Source organism: Schistocerca nitens, chromosome 8 (genome assembly GCF_023898315.1).
Source record: "Schistocerca nitens isolate TAMUIC-IGC-003100 chromosome 8, iqSchNite1.1, whole genome shotgun sequence".
NCBI lineage: Eukaryota > Metazoa > Arthropoda > Insecta > Orthoptera > Acrididae > Schistocerca > Schistocerca nitens.
This window is the reverse complement of record NC_064621.1, coordinates 54,813,927-54,829,715: the sequence shown is the minus strand read 5'-3', so window position 1 is coordinate 54,829,715 and position 15,789 is coordinate 54,813,927. Positions and strand designations below refer to the sequence as shown.

At 49.7% G+C, this 15,789-nt stretch overlaps 1 protein-coding gene across 1 annotated transcript in view; it reads left to right on the top strand.

Moving 5' to 3' along the window:
- The window catches only part of LOC126199160 (B-cell lymphoma 6 protein-like), a 538,829-nt gene extending 523,351 nt beyond the window's left edge, over positions 1-15,478 (top strand). Inside the window, exons 7-8 of the mRNA XM_049935915.1 lie at positions 14,056-14,408; positions 15,424-15,478. Of these exons, the coding sequence (XP_049791872.1) occupies positions 14,056-14,408; positions 15,424-15,478 (408 nt within the window). The remainder of the gene's footprint in view (positions 1-14,055; positions 14,409-15,423) is intronic.
- Positions 15,479-15,789: the final 311 nt, after the last annotated feature.

Genomic DNA, 15,789 nt, shown 5'->3' with positions numbered 1-15,789 from the left:
AACATAAAATTCACAAGCGATGCAAACACTGAATGCACAAAAAGAAAGCAGCGAGGAAAACCGAAAAGACGACACAAGAGGAAGAAGTAATCTAGGACTGAAAATGGCCACCATCGTGGCCAGATATGTTGTGTACAACTTCATGTACAATGGTTAGAGGAGGTAAGAAAGCCGCAGAGGACCAGAAGTAATTACTGAACAAGTTAATACGATATTCAGAAGATTTATTTAACTTGTATATCTCGAACTGTATGCAGCAAAAAATAAGTCCCACTATTACAAAAGCAATAGGGATTAGGCTCTCTGTTACAAGTACGATTGATGTTGGAGCTGTGATTAGGTGACGTCCGCGTGGCATCACGTAGCGAAGGAATGAGTGTGTGCTGCTGGCCGTCCTATCTCGCGATGGTGGAGGGTGCTTGTGTTACAGAGCCACTGGAGGTGTGGGTCCACCAGATCCAGCTCAATTGCTGTTGGCGTCTGACAGAGACTTGTAATTCCGTTGCCAACATTGATCCTGGCAGGGTGGTATCAATACGTGACACCACACTGGTTATTGCCAGTTTTAAAATGTTGTGTGTTAGGTTTTCCGTGACTGAGTGCTGGTTAAAAGACATCCTGCTGCACACCATGAGCTGAATTTAAAAATAATTATCTATCAGGCCAGTACTCGAGGATGTAGTTAATTATCAATAACATATAGTGGGTGCCCCAGAAGCAATGGTCAGTGTTCAGGGATATGAGAGTGACGATCGATAGAAGCAACAAAGTCTAGTAATCATAGGCTATGAATTGAATACCTTAAGCTTCTTTGTTTTCCATATTTTGGGAGGAACATGATGTGTCGGCAGCGGGGCCAACACCTTGTAGATCGAAGTGGCTGAAAGTGCACGCTAAACTAACGCAGACGGGCGTGAAGTACTGGAACATGAGACTTATTAATGAATAAGAAGAAAAGTACGTAGCTGGAATAATATACTTAACTTTATTCTCTTGTTGGAATACATCTCTTGAATAGTAGTAAGCTATAAGCACTGATACACCTGGCGCCTTGCTAGGTAGTAGCTATGGAATAAGCTGAAGGCTATTCTATCAGTCTCTCGGCAAATGAGAGGAAGACTTGGTAGGTCTGGTCGCAAGCTATGTCGTCCGTACAACTGGGGCGAGGTCTAGTCCGTGTATTGTGACCTGCCATGTGGTGGCGCTAGGATTGCGATTACACAGTGGCGACACGCGGGTCCGACATGTACTACAGGACCGCGGCCGATTTAAGTTACCACCTAGCAAGTGTGGTGTCTAGCGGTGACACCACATTCCTCCCCCGCAAATCGGCGAACGGTCGTGAGATAAGGCTTCCGCCCGCCGTGGGGAGGACCCCATGTTGACGTATGCGATGAGGTGGGGAGCCTAACAACAGGCGAGGCTGTGCCACCCGCACCCGGCCATTCGGTCCGAGGGGAGCTAGGAAACGCCTGCAAACCTAGTCCAGGATGCACGTCAACATGAGGTGTAGGCGCACGTAATGAGACAGAAGGGTCGACCTCCATGTGGTCGGAGCACCCGACGGGCGAAGACGACATCTGGTCCGGAGCGGGCAAGAGGTCCATGGCGGAGGACGGCTGGTCACGGGAAGCGAGCGGCGGCGCGTGACCCAGGGAGGCGCCAGGCGGTTGCAGCGACGCGTCCACTGCGGGCGGCGCCGGCGGCGGCTGCGGCGGCGGCGCGACGCCATGGGGCAAAATGGAAGGCAGCGTCGGCAACACCTGGGGATGAGGCGAGCCAGTAGATGGGTCCCCAAGGCGCTGACCTGACGGCTCCGTCGCTGAAAGCAGACGGGGAGCGGCAGAACCCAGGCGACGACAGAGGCGCAGCTGATTGAGATGCCGACGCACCTCACCAGAGGCCCCCAAAACCAAATACATCGCGCGGCCGAGGCAGCGAAGAATGCGCCCTGCGAGCCAACGCCGTGAACCGCGATAATTGCGATAATAGACAACGTCGCCAAGAGCAAAAGCAGGAGCCTGCCGCTGCACAGGAACCTGATGCGGCGGATGTAGCAAAGACATCAGGGTGCGATGAGATCGACCATGGAGCAATTCAGCCGGCGAGCGACCATCGCGGGGCTGAGAGCGATACGAAGACAAAAAGAGCAACAAAGCGTCCTCCCGAGAATGCGACTCTTTCAATTTCAACATCTGGGACTTGAAAGTCCGGACCAATCGTTCAGCGGCACCGTTTGACTGAGGCGAAAACGGCGCGGACGTCAGATGTTGAATACCATTGGCCTTGCAGAATGACTGAAATTCCGCGGACAGGAATTGTGGGCCATTGTCGGAAACAAGAGTCTGCGGAAGACCTTCAATGCAAAAGATAGCAGACAAGGCTTGGATTGTGGCAGAAGACGTCGTGGAAGACATCCGGACAACAAAAGGAAAATTACTGAAAGCATCGACCTCAACCAACCATCGAGCATTCCAGAATGGACCAGCAAAATCGATGTGCAAGCGTTGCCAAGGGGAAGTGGCGTTCGGCCATGCAAAGAATTTACGCGGCGGTGCGGATTGGTGTTCGGCACACGCCACGCAAGAGGAGCACATATTCGTAATCGCAGCATCGATTCCGAACCAAGTACAGTGCTGACGAGCAAGTTGTTTCGTACGCACTATACCCCAATGTCCTTGGTGAAGAAGCTTTAAGACAGAGGACTGCAACGAACGTGGGACCACGACTCTGGACTGATCATTATCGGAACGCAACAACAAAACACCACGTCGTACAAAAAGTCTCTCCTTGTGAGCAAAAAAACGGCGAACCAAAGGATCCTCGATCCGTGACTTTGACAAGGGCCATTGCGTAGCAACAAAACGCAAAACAGTAGCAAGGACAGGGTCAGCAGCTGTGGCTGTAGCTACACGACGAAAATCAATCGGAAACGATGCGACCACGTCATCGGTTTCCGAATCAATGAACATGCAAGCAAGTTCGGAAGAATCGAATGCTTTATCCTCAGCAACAGGCAAACGGGACAACGCATCAGCGTTGCCGTGTTTAGCAGTGGACCGATACAAGATATCGTAGCGGTACTGCGAGAGAAAAAGAGACCAGCGAATGAATTTCTGCGCTGTACGTGGAGGTACAGGCTTGTGCGGATGAAAAAGCGATGTCAACGGTTTGTGGTCTGTGATGATGGTAAAGTGACGACCATACAAGAAGTCATGGAACTTGGTAACACCAAACACGAGAGCTAAAGCTTCTTTCTCTATCTGTGAATAATTTCTTTGCGCAGAGGAGAGCAATTTGGACGCAAAGGCAATAGGGCGATCATGCGAGCCATCTTTGTGCGCAAGCACAGCACCGATCCCGAAATCCGATGCATCTACCATCAACAAAAGGGGTTTTCGGGGATCGAATGGCGTAAGGCTAGTATTTGAAAGTAACGCCGATTTCAACTGGCGAAAGGCGCGTTCGCATTCCGTCGTCCAGACGAACGGAACACCTTTACGGCGTAAGCGATGAAGCGGAGCTGAAATGGAAGAAGCATTGCGCACAAATTTATGATAATAATTTATTTTACCCAACACACTCTGCAGCTGTTTCAAATTCTGCGGAGCAGGTAAGTCCTGTATGGCACGGAGGTGCTCTGGACTCGGATGTATACCTTGGGCATTTATGACATGCCCCAGGTAGGGTAAGTCCCGAGCAAAGAACACACATTTGTCCTTTCTCAAGCGAAGACCATTCTGACGCAAGACCTGAAATAATGTTCGGAGATTTTGCAAATGTTCGGCTTCTGTCTTTCCTGAGATCACAATATCGTCCAGATAGTTCGCAGCAGTAGGGACCGACGCACAAATAGTTTGTAAATATTGCTGAAACAATGCAGGGGCGGATGCACACCCGAATGGCAGTCTTTTGAAGCGATACAAGCCAAGATGCGTGTTTACCACCAAGACGCGCTGGGAGTCTTCGTCCACAGGTAGTTGCAAGTACGCATCTGCTAGGTCCAATTTTGAAAAGTATTTTCCCGGGCACAGCTTGTCAAAAAGATCTTCCGGGCGGGGCAAAGGAAAAGTAGCAGTCACAAGTTGTGGATTCACAGTGGCCTTGAAGTCCACACAAAGTCTCAGTTTTCCGGAAGGTTTTGGCAAAATTACTAAGGGTGAGGCCCAGAGAGAAGCCTGCACACGTTCAATTACACCTTGAGATTCTAAATCGTGTAATGTTCTTGCGACCTCATCACGCAATGCGTGGGGAACATTGCGCGCTCTGAAAAATTTCGGTTGCGCGTTGTCTTTCAATTCCAAATGTGCAGCACAGTTCTTAGCGCAACCAAGGCCCGGTGCAAAAATGTCTGCAAATTCTTCACAAAGACTAGAAACACTGGCGGAAGGCACAGTCTGATTCACTGATAGGACCTGATTTACTATAGACAAATTAAACAATTGAAACAAATCTAAGCCAAACAAGTTCACTGCAGTAGAAGAACGAAGAACGTAAAATGATACAAGTTTTGTTTGTCCCTTGTATGTTGCAATAAGGCTGCACTGTCCTAACACAGGGATCGGCTGTCCTGAGTAACTAGTTAACTTAACATTTGCGGCACGCAATGGCGGTTTGCCCAGTTGTTTGTACGTGTCGTGATTGAGCAATGAAACTGCAGCTCCGGTATCGAGCTGGAATGGGATCACTTTGCCTTCAAAGTCTAAGTCCACAAAAAGTTTATTGTCCTGCTGACGACAAGAGCGACTGTCACGTGCAAATTGAACTGATACAGGTACAGAAGCACTTGCGACTTTACGGGATTTTCGGCGACGTCGACACACACTTTTGGTGGGACGAACACAGTCACTGTTAGCTAAAGTGTCACTGGACGGGTGGGAATGAACTACATGAATGTCCATGGGTGAAGGTCCACGAGCCTGATTGTCCTGGGTTCGATTCCGGCGCGAAGCAAAAGGCCTGGAATTATTGTGATTGTCTGATCTAAGCTTTTTCTGGCAAACACTTTGTACATGTCCTTTCTTTTGACAGTAAAAGCAAATAGCTTGGCGTGACGGGCAATTTTCACGCGAATGTCTAGTTGCACACCGCGGGCATGATTTCACTGCAGTTGCTTGCTTACGCGGCGCACGTGTTTTCGAGCGAGGCTGCGACGGGCGCGAGGGCCGCTTAGCGTCCCGTGCAGCGGGCCCGGCGGGCCGATTAATGTGACACACTGCTGGCGAAGTTTCAAATGAGTCCTGAGCAAAGTCAAGTGTGTCTTGCCTATCCAATATCTCTATCACTTGTTGAAGGGAGGGATTTACGAGTTTCAAAATCTGTTCCCGTATGCGAACATCAGAAACGTTCTGTGCTATTGCATCACGCACCATAGTATCTGAATATGGGAGGCCACATTCACAGGCAAACGCGCAGTCTCTAGTAAGTCCTTGCAAAGTTGCAACCCACTCCCTGTTAGTCTGACCGGCCGTACGTTTTGTACGAAAGAACGTATACCGTTTTGCAACTACATTGACTGTTTCTTTGAAATAGGCATCTAAAGCAGACAAAATTTCTTCGTAGGACAGAGTTACTACGTCGCGTCGGGGAAACAATTTCACTATCACACGGTAGGTAGACACACCGACACAAGAAAGCAAAAACGGCTGCCGCTCTTTACCTTGTATTCTGTACGCGGCGAGATGAAACTGGAACTGGCTGGCCCACTCAGTCCAGGTTTCGCACGTGGCCTCAAAGGGCCTAAATGGCGGTGCGACAGCGTTGTGTGGCTGCGGTAGCGATGAAGCGGCGGCTGCCGCATCGGTTTGCAGCGCACGTTGACCCTGGACGAGCTGTCCAAGGGCTTCCAATAACGCCTGCGTCTGCTGATTCTGCAAGCGAAAAAATTCGGACAGTACATCCGGAGATTGTGGCGAAGCCATGACACAAGCAAATCAGAGCACAAAAAGGGAAAAAGAACAAATCAGTCCAAAGCAGAAAAAACACTTTCTCTCGTCGCCATGTGATGTGTCGGCAGCGGGGCCAACACCTTGTAGATCGAAGTGGCTGAAAGTGCACGCTAAACTAACGCAGACGGGCGTGAAGTACTGGAACATGAGACTTATTAATGAATAAGAAGAAAAGTACGTAGCTGGAATAATATACTTAACTTTATTCTCTTGTTGGAATACATCTCTTGAATAGTAGTAAGCTATAAGCACTGATACACCTGGCGCCTTGCTAGGTAGTAGCTATGGAATAAGCTGAAGGCTTTTCTATCAGTCTCTCGGCAAATGAGAGGAAGACTTGGTAGGTCTGGTCGCAAGCTATGTCGTCCGTACAACTGGGGCGAGGTCTAGTCCGTGTATTGTGACCTGCCATGTGGTGGCGCTAGGATTGCGATTACACAGTGGCGACACGCGGGTCCGACATGTACTACAGGACCGCGGCCGATTTAAGTTACCACCTAGCAAGTGTGGTGTCTAGCGGTGACACCACAGAACAAATATATACCAATACAAGAAAAAATTGTCTCTTACCCATGGGCTCTAAAATGCACTCGTTCATGAAACTTCCTGGCAGATTAAAACTGTGTGCTGGACCGAGACTCGAACTCGGGACCTTTGCCAGGAGAGCTTCTGTGAAGTTTGGAAGGTAGGAGATTAGGTACTGGCGGAATTAAAGCTGTGAGGACGGGGCGTGAGTCGTGCTTGGGTAGTTCAGTTGTAGACCACTTTCCGCGATAGGCAAAGGTCCCGAGTTCGAGTCTCGGTCCGGCACACAGTTTCAATCTGCCAGAAAGTTTCATATCAGCGCACACTCCGCTGTAGAGTGAAAATTTCATTCTTGCACTCGTTCAGTTGAAATGATGTACCAGGTGGTTATAATTAAACTTTCCCCAATTTAACACGTCATAACACGGAAACTAATTACCGTATGGGTACCAGACTTGGTAGCATTAATGTCAAGGACATGGGAAGAGAAATAATGCAGAATCAATTCAACTGAAACAATTTTAAAGTACTGCTACGGTACATCGTTCAATTACATTCCGGTATCATAAGTTGTACAAAAGAGGTCAGTGTACCTCCCATCAGTGTCCAAAAGAGTCCGAAAGCGCAGGATTGCATTCTACACAACAGAACGAAGCATGTCCTTAGGTATGTTGGGTACCTCTCTCGATATGCTACCCTTCAGATCTGCACACGTGCTGAACCCTATCCTTCAGTAACCCCACAACCAGATATCACAGGGAATGAGATTAGATCGTTGTGCCATTCATACATTCAGATAATTCGGTCGTTTCCGAAAGTGTTTCGGAGAAGCAGGTGAACCTCACCAGCTATGTGCTGTGGTCCTCATTTTGCTTAAAAACTGTTGAGTTCAATGCGTCTCTTTCCTGTAGGACGGGTATGAGATACTGGCGAAGCATGTCGCAGTAACGCTGGCCAGTCACACTGCACATCTTTGGTCCTTGAGCGCTAAACTGTTCAAAAAAGAATGGGCCAATTATGAAAACAGCCGTGAGGCCACACCATACGGTGACACGTTCACCATATAGAGGAACTTCATGCACAGTGACTGGAGGTGAAGATCAACACACCTGGCAATTCTGTGTGTTCAACTCACCCGTAGGCTAGATACGGTCAGAGGAAAATGAGCTTCGTCTCCATAGGATGGTCGAAGGCCAGCCCCTGTCAACTTCAGTCCTTGCAAGGGAGTGGAGAGGGAAGTCAACACGTTGTCGTGACGCAGCCCGCACACTACGTGACGATCGGGAACTGAGTGCAGCGTCGTCTGCCATAGCAACGGCGATTTCATCAACCACCTGTTGTGCAACCAGTCGTCGGCCTCGTCCTGGAGCGGGACCCAGTTATCCGGTTGATTCGAACCTCTTCGTCAGGCTCCGCACAACAGGTGCAGAAGAGGATCCTCCCACGATCCTTTAATCCGGCGATATTCTCGAAGTGCAGCTCCAGCATTACTGTTGTTTTGATAGTAGAGCTTCACTAATAATGCCCTGCTCCTTTTGTCCAAGCTCATGTTGACACGTCAGCAAGAGTACTGCGACTGATGAAGTGCGTGAGAATGTGAATCACGATGACTGACCACGTCACCTGCTGGCCATAGTTGGGACTGGATGGTGGCGTTGAGATGTATGGAAATCAAGATCCCCATACTGTGGACATTAACGCTACCAAGTTAGATACTCGCACGGCAACTAGTTTCCGTGTTATAACGTGTTAAATACACTCCTGGAAATTGAAATAAGAACACCGTGAATTCATTGTCCCAGGAAGGGGAAACTTTATTGACACATTCCTGGGGTCAGATACATCACATGATCACACTGACAGAACCACAGGCACATAGACACAGGCAACAGAGCATGCACAATGTCGGCACTAGTACAGTGTATATCCACCTTTCGCAGCAATGCAGGCTGCTATTCTCCCATGGAGACGATCGTAGAGATGCTGGATGTAGTCCTGTGGAACGGCTTGCCATGCCATTTCCACCTGGCGCCTCAGTTGGACCAGCGTTCGTGCTGGACGTGCAGACCGCGTGAGACGACGCTTCATCCAGTCCCAAACATGCTCAATGGGGGACAGAGCCGGAGATCTTGCTGGCCAGGGTAGTTGACTTACACCTTCTAGAGCACGTTGGGTGACACGGGATACATGCGGACGTGCATTGTCCTGTTGGAACAGCAAGTTCCCTTGCCGGTCTAGGAATGGTAGAACGATGGGTTCGATGACGGTTTGGATGTACCGTGCACTATTCAGTGTCCCCTCGACGATCACCAGTGGTGTACGGCCAGTGTAGGAGATCGCTCCCCACACCATGATGCCGGGTGTTGGCCCTGTGTGCCTCGGTCGTATGCAGTCCTGATTGTGGCGCTCACCTGCACGGCGCCAAACACGCATACGACCATCATTGGCACCAAGGCAGAAGCGACTCTCATCGCTGAAGACGACACGTCTCCATTCGTCCCTCCATTCACGCCTGTCGCGACACCACTGGAGGCGGGCTGCACGTTGTTGGGGCGTGAGCGGAAGACGGCCTAACGGTGTGCGGGACCGTAGCCCAGCTTCATGGAGACGGTTGCGAATGGTCCTCGCCGATACCCCAGGAGCAACAGTGTCCCTAATTTGCTGGGAAGTGGCGGTGCGGTCCCCTACGGCACTGCGTAGGATCCTACGGTCTTGGCGTGCATCCGTGCATCGCTGCGGTCCGGTCCCAGGTCGACGGGCACGTGCACCTTCCGCCGACCACTGGCGACAACATCGATGTACTGTGGAGACCTAACGCCCCACGTGTTGAGCAATTCGGCGGTACGTCCACCCGGCCTCCCGCATGCCCACTATACGCCCTCGCTCAAAGTCCGTCAACTGCACATACGGTTCACGTCCACGCTGTCGCGGCATGCTACCTGTGTTAAAGACTGCGATGGAGCTCCGTATGCCACGGCAAACTGGCTGACACACGGCGGCGGTGCACAAATGCTGCGCTGCTAGCGCCATTCGACGGCCAACACCGCGGTTCCTGGTGTGTCCGCTGTGCAGTGCGTGTGATCATTGCTTGTACAGCCCTCTCGCAGTGTCCGGAGCAAGTATGGTGGGTCTGACACACCGGTGTCAATGTGTTCTTTTTTCCATTTCCAGGAGTGTAGAAAAATCTTCTCGCACTTGCAAATAAGATATATTTTGGACGTCGAAATCTCATATTCCCTTCAGAAGTGTCTTCTGCTGGAGCAGTATTTGTACAGGGTGAAAAAAATTAAAGTGGCCTAGAAAAAATCTCATGTTCCTTATGGTACGCAATCCAGCTTACGTCATCTACACCTGGGGCGGATGCCGATGTGTTACCTATCTCAAGGTGCGTTAAATACTTATTGGGCCAGTTTTACTTCGCCCATCCTGTGCTGCAAAGTTGAGCAGACATGGTTGAACCGTGATTTATTTTCAAAGAATATTGTTAGGAATTTATTTTATTTACTAGCGATTCATCAAGAACATTAACACATTTAATCACACTATGTAAGCATGGAAGTAGTTGCCAGGGAGTAACTGATGCAATCATAACCTAATTCCTTTTAACAAATGGGAATTTTATTCACTTCAATATGGCCTACAACATTTTCTAAAAGAAACAGATTCAAAATTATTATCAGAATGCACCCTCTAAATATCAAAGTTACAGTTTATTCAAGTGCAGAAAGAAACAAGTTTTGATTCTATGAGCTTTCGGGCAGAGAACCTTGCCGCTCCCTTTTGACACGGCCGTAGTTACGACCGCTCACAACAGCCTCTGAAAGACTACACTGGTGCAAATCTGCGACACACCAGATAACTTTAAACCAAGAGTTTCAACAATTTACACAAGCACACAAACTATGCACCCCAGAGTAGGAGGGATGGAAATGGTATAAAACACTAACAATTGAAATATTAACTTTGCCACTGAAGGTGAAACTTGATTTTTTCTATCAAAAGTCTTACGGTGAAAGGGTGGCAAATTTATAAACTAAAATGATCATTTAAATAAAAGCCCATGGAATGCAATCTTATACACTCCTGGAAATGGAAAAAAGAACACATTGACACCGGTGTGTCAGACCCCCCATACTTGCTCCGGTCACTGCGAGAGGGCTCTACAAGCAATGATCACACGCACGGCACAGCGGACACACCAGGAACCGCGGTGTTGGCCGTCGAATGGCGCTAGCTGCGCAGCATTTGTGCACCGCCGCCGTCAGTGTCAGCCAGTTTGCCGTGGCATACGGAGCTCCATCGCAGTCTTTAACACTGGTAGTATGCCGCGACAGCGTGGACGTGAACCGTATGTGCAGTTGACGGACTTTGAGCGAGGGCGTATAGTGGGCATGCGGGAGGCCGGGTGGACGTACCGCCGAATTGCTCAACACGTGGGGCGTGAGGTCTCCACAGTACATCGATGTTGTCGCCAGTGGTCGGCGGAAGGTGCACGTGCCCGTCGACCTGGGACCGGACCGCAGCGACGCACGGATGCACGCCAAGACCGTAGGATCCTACGCAGTGCCGTAGGGGACCGCACCGCCACTTCCCAGCAAATTAGGGACACTGTTGATCCTGGGGTATCGGCGAGGACCATTCGCAACCGTCTCCATGAAGCTGGGCTACGGTCCCGCACACCGTTAGGCCGTCTTCCGCTCACGCCCCAACATCGTGCAGCCCGCCTCCAGTGGTGTCGCGACAGGCGTGAATGGAGGGACGAATGGAGACGTGTCGTCTTCAGCGATGAGAGTCGCTTCTGCCTTGGTGCCAATGATGGTCGTATGCGTGTTTGGCGCCGTGCAGGTGAGCGCCACAATCAGGATTGCATACGACCGAGGCACACAGGGCCAACACCCGGCATCATGGTGTGGGGAGCGATCTCCTACACTGGCCGTACACCACTGGTGATCGTCGAGGGGACACTGAATAGTGCACGGTACATCCAAACCGTCATCGAACCCATCGTTCTACCATTCCTAGACCGGCAAGGGAACTTGCTGTTCCAACAGGACAATGTACGTCCGCATGTATCCCGTGCCACCCAACGTGCTCTAGAAGGCGTAAGTCAACTACCCTGGCCAGCAAGATCTCCGGATCTGTCCCCCATTGAGCATGTTTGGGACTGGATGAAGCGTCGTCTCACGCGGTCTGCACGTCCAGCACGAACGCTGGTCCAACTGAGGCGCCAGGTGGAAATGGCATGGCAAGCCGTTCCACAGGACTACATCCAGCATCTCTAAGATCGTCTCCATGGGAGAATAGCAGCCTGCATTGCTGCGAAAGGTGGATATACACTGTACTAGTGCCGACATTGTGCATGCTCTGTTGCCTGTGTCTATGTGCCTGTGGTTCTGTCAGTGTGATCATGTGAGGTATCTGACCCCAGGAATGTGTTAATAAAGTTTCCCCTTCCTGGGACAATGAATTCACGGTGTTCTTATTTCAATTTCCAGGAGTGTAAATGTTTCCGTAGCGCGTTTCTGAGACGGAAAATTGGCACCAAACAGATGTTCACCTAGTAGGACGTGGGATAGTGCCTAAAAACCACATCTAGGCTACCCATCCCACAAGGCCTCGTCATTAACTCGTGAAGCCGATTCGATGTAGGGCTCGCACGTCTACCCGAATGCTAGAAGCGGGACGGTAAGGCATTCTGTTATCGTGGCAATGTAGCTAGTGATACACGTTTCGAAGATGCGATGCACATTTTAACATATCTTGACAGACGTGAGGTAGCGATTATTACAAGTTTTTAACATCATGGGTTATTGCATCTGACCACGCAGTACACTTCATCCTGTTGAACTATCTTGATTCGAGAAACGCACACATCTTCAGGTTTAGCAGAATGGAATAAAATTAACAGTTGTACCTCACTGAAGCATGTCGAACGTTATGTTCGCCTGCCCAGACATTAAAAGATTATCACATCATGTTATTACATGTTTCTTGCGGAGATAGTGGCGTCCAATATGACTAAGAAGTGTAGCTGTTTAGCGTTTCACAGTTGTAACATATACAAATGACAAACTTGTACCCCACAGGGATCCGCATAAAGTAAAGAAAAGAGATATTTGACTACCATCTCATTTGATATAAACGTACACAATACATTGTGTCCAATAGTAATGACCAATATTCATGTATATGATAGGGTCGATCACTTGTAACACAAAACTCTAGTGATCGTGGGCTCTGAAGCGCTTACCTTAAGAGTTGGGAACAATTGTCCATTTTCGTTATGGAGAAATACCGGCTGGTTACAATTACACTTTGTATAAAATTCTACAAGGTAGGCCAAGCAATAGTTAAGATGCTCTACAGTACGCAGATACCGCCAATTAGGATCATAGGCAATAATATCAAAGTTTCCAAAGATCAAAACATATTTCAGGTACTAGGCCGTTACACTCCAAGCAATAAATTCGTTGACCCACCAAATCCGACAAACATGACAGCGGCAGCTACTAACGTACGGTAGATTGATAGGAGGATTACCGAACAACCCGAACTGCAGGTAGCTCTAACTCGCCCCTACTCCACAAAGGAAAAACGGACCACCCTATTTATAAACAACCACCTTCCCGCGGGTGGGCAAACGAGGAAGAATGGTGGGACGACCCCAAAGCAAAACGGTTGGTGACCTCAACAAGAAAACAAATAGAATTTAACAAGAGTGAATCAAATAACACATCACCAATCACTTAACTTCTAATAAACTGCAATTTCTCGAGAAGACTTGGCGCATCACCCCCAAATCGCTCTCCCGAACCGTCCGCTGCCAGCCGCTTCAACGGACGCAGGAAGGCGCGCCGATCTCCCGTCTCACGGCGTCGCAGCTCGCACCTGCCAGACCGATGTCGTGGGTTGACTCCTGTTGCTCTCGTGTCGGCCGCGAAGTCACTACCCCTCGCTATACGCCGCGGTCCACTGGACTCACGTGGCGACCTCACATGCGCCGACGCTCAAGACGGACAAATATCGTGTCTCAGTGCGCGACCGACCAACCGATCGATCCAACCGCCAATGACCATTGCCTGAGCAAACTCGAGTAGACTGGCGGCCTAACGCGCAGACTCAGATGCAGGAACTAAGCCACCAGCGGGCGACCACTCACTGAGTTCTCTTACTGGTGGAGTGGAAAGACTCTCATTTTGCCGGCTTTAAAGGTTGATTCGAACGACAGACATTCTAGCACTCCGAACGACAGACAGACACTAACTGCCAAACAAATGCGGACGAGAGGCAGACTAGCACGCTGGGAACGAGAGACCGACCCAGACTGACCGACTAGCGAGCTCATAGCACCCTTTAAATGCACGTGAACAGGCAACCTTTCCCCTTTCCCACCATTGGGAGACACCAAAGCTGCGATTGCCACAGCGGCGCCACCGCCTGAAACGGAGGGCGACTGCTTCACACTACGCGCTGCGGCGCGCTCTTCAAAACAGCAATTTTTACCACGGCTCAATGGTGACCTATGTTTCCTTCCATTGTCATTATGCACGAGGTGTGAGAGATTTGTTTTTATCTGCTGCAGGTGTGTGGGAAGCGGTTCGCGGACCGCAGCAACATGACTCTGCACTTGCGCCTGCACTCGGGCATCAAGCCGTACAGCTGCGGCGAGTGCGGCAAAGCGTTCACCAAGAAGCACCACCTGAAGACGCACATGAACTTCCACACGGGCCTGAGGCCGTACTCCTGCGACCGGTGCGGCGCGCGCTTCAGCCAGTCCAGCAACATGCGCACGCACCGCAAGAAGTGCACCGCGCCGGGGCCGCCTCCCGAGGGTGGCGGGGGCGGCGGCGGCGGCGGCGGCGGCGGCGGCGGCGGCGGCGGCGGGTCTGTGGTCAGAGCGCCGGGCACCAGCGTCATCATGCGCGTGTCGGGAGAGTTGGTGCAGCACGCGCCGCAGCGCCCTGAAGATGCCGCTGCCGCCAACGGCCGAAACGTCACGCTCACCGCCGCTGCCGCCACCGGTGCCGCCGCCTCGTCCGTCGTGGCTCCGTAAAGCGGCCACACAGCATACCACGAGATTACTGCGCTACTCGCGTTACAAATACTCACATTCTACCTGTGTCGCCATAATATACAGTGGCAAAGACATTTACTAATTCTAAGAGATGATTTAGCAGCAGCACCCACATTAATGAGCATTATCGTATTTTACTTTTAATCGCCCTGTTTCTTTCTATGTAGTGCCGCTCTCCGTGCACTTGAGTCTTAACCCTTTCGCAAACTTCAGAATTTAATTAATGGGTAGTCAGAAGGAACAATGTGAAAGAACTGTATTTTCCGGCTATTCGTTTCTCAAAACGGGGGTGGGAGTGGCATGCACGGCTATTCATAAGGACCTACGGGGTTTCAGAAAATGAATGTGCACAAAACTTTAATAGTAGAGAAAACCGAATCATATTAGGGGACGGAGCATTACCTCAACTTTTTAAATCACATCACAGGTGCTCAGTGCGGGCTAACAGTGATACGTGCAGGAGGTTCATTCACACCGGTTGTCCGGGATGGCGAAGCAGCAGCCTGATATCCAGATGAGTGTACTGTGTTGCCTATCTGCAGTGCGCGGACTAATTATATACGACATTAATGAGCTGAGCAGAGGTTTAATATTATAACTTGGAGGCGACACAACCATCAAGTGCAATCTATAATTATACGTAATCTGGAAACCATTAGCATTCTTCCCTCTAGCAGTGCGACAGTATACAGCAGTAACGTGCAGCAAGTTCCCATTGGTTGTCTGACGCATACATCCCAGTAATATTGAAAAGATGAAACCTGTATGTCGTTGTCGATAGTCTTGAAGGACGTGTAGTTATAATTTTATGTTGCCTGTTTTGATCGCTCCTCAGAATGGAGTCTTCAGATTTTACAGTCTTACTTTGTTTTATAGAATTCTGAACATGCTGTCCATGCATCAGGTGTGCCTGGAAACTCAAGTAAACTAGCTGGAAAAAGGTTACGTCTAATGTGTAAAATCATATCTACATCTTGCCACAGTTCACAGACCGCATCAGACACAAACTGAAATCCAGCCCACCCCAAACTCGTCAGATCGTAAAACCTAATTTCTTTCAACAGAATTTCCATTCATGGCCATATAAGAGAAAATGCAGTTGCTAGACATATATAGGAACAAAAGTAATTACGGAACGTTGTTTCATCCATGTTTTAGACATTCTAGATAGGCTGTTCATGTTTATATTTTTTATCAGCCAGTACCGATGCTTATATGTTGGTTTCACTATTTTTTTGTCTT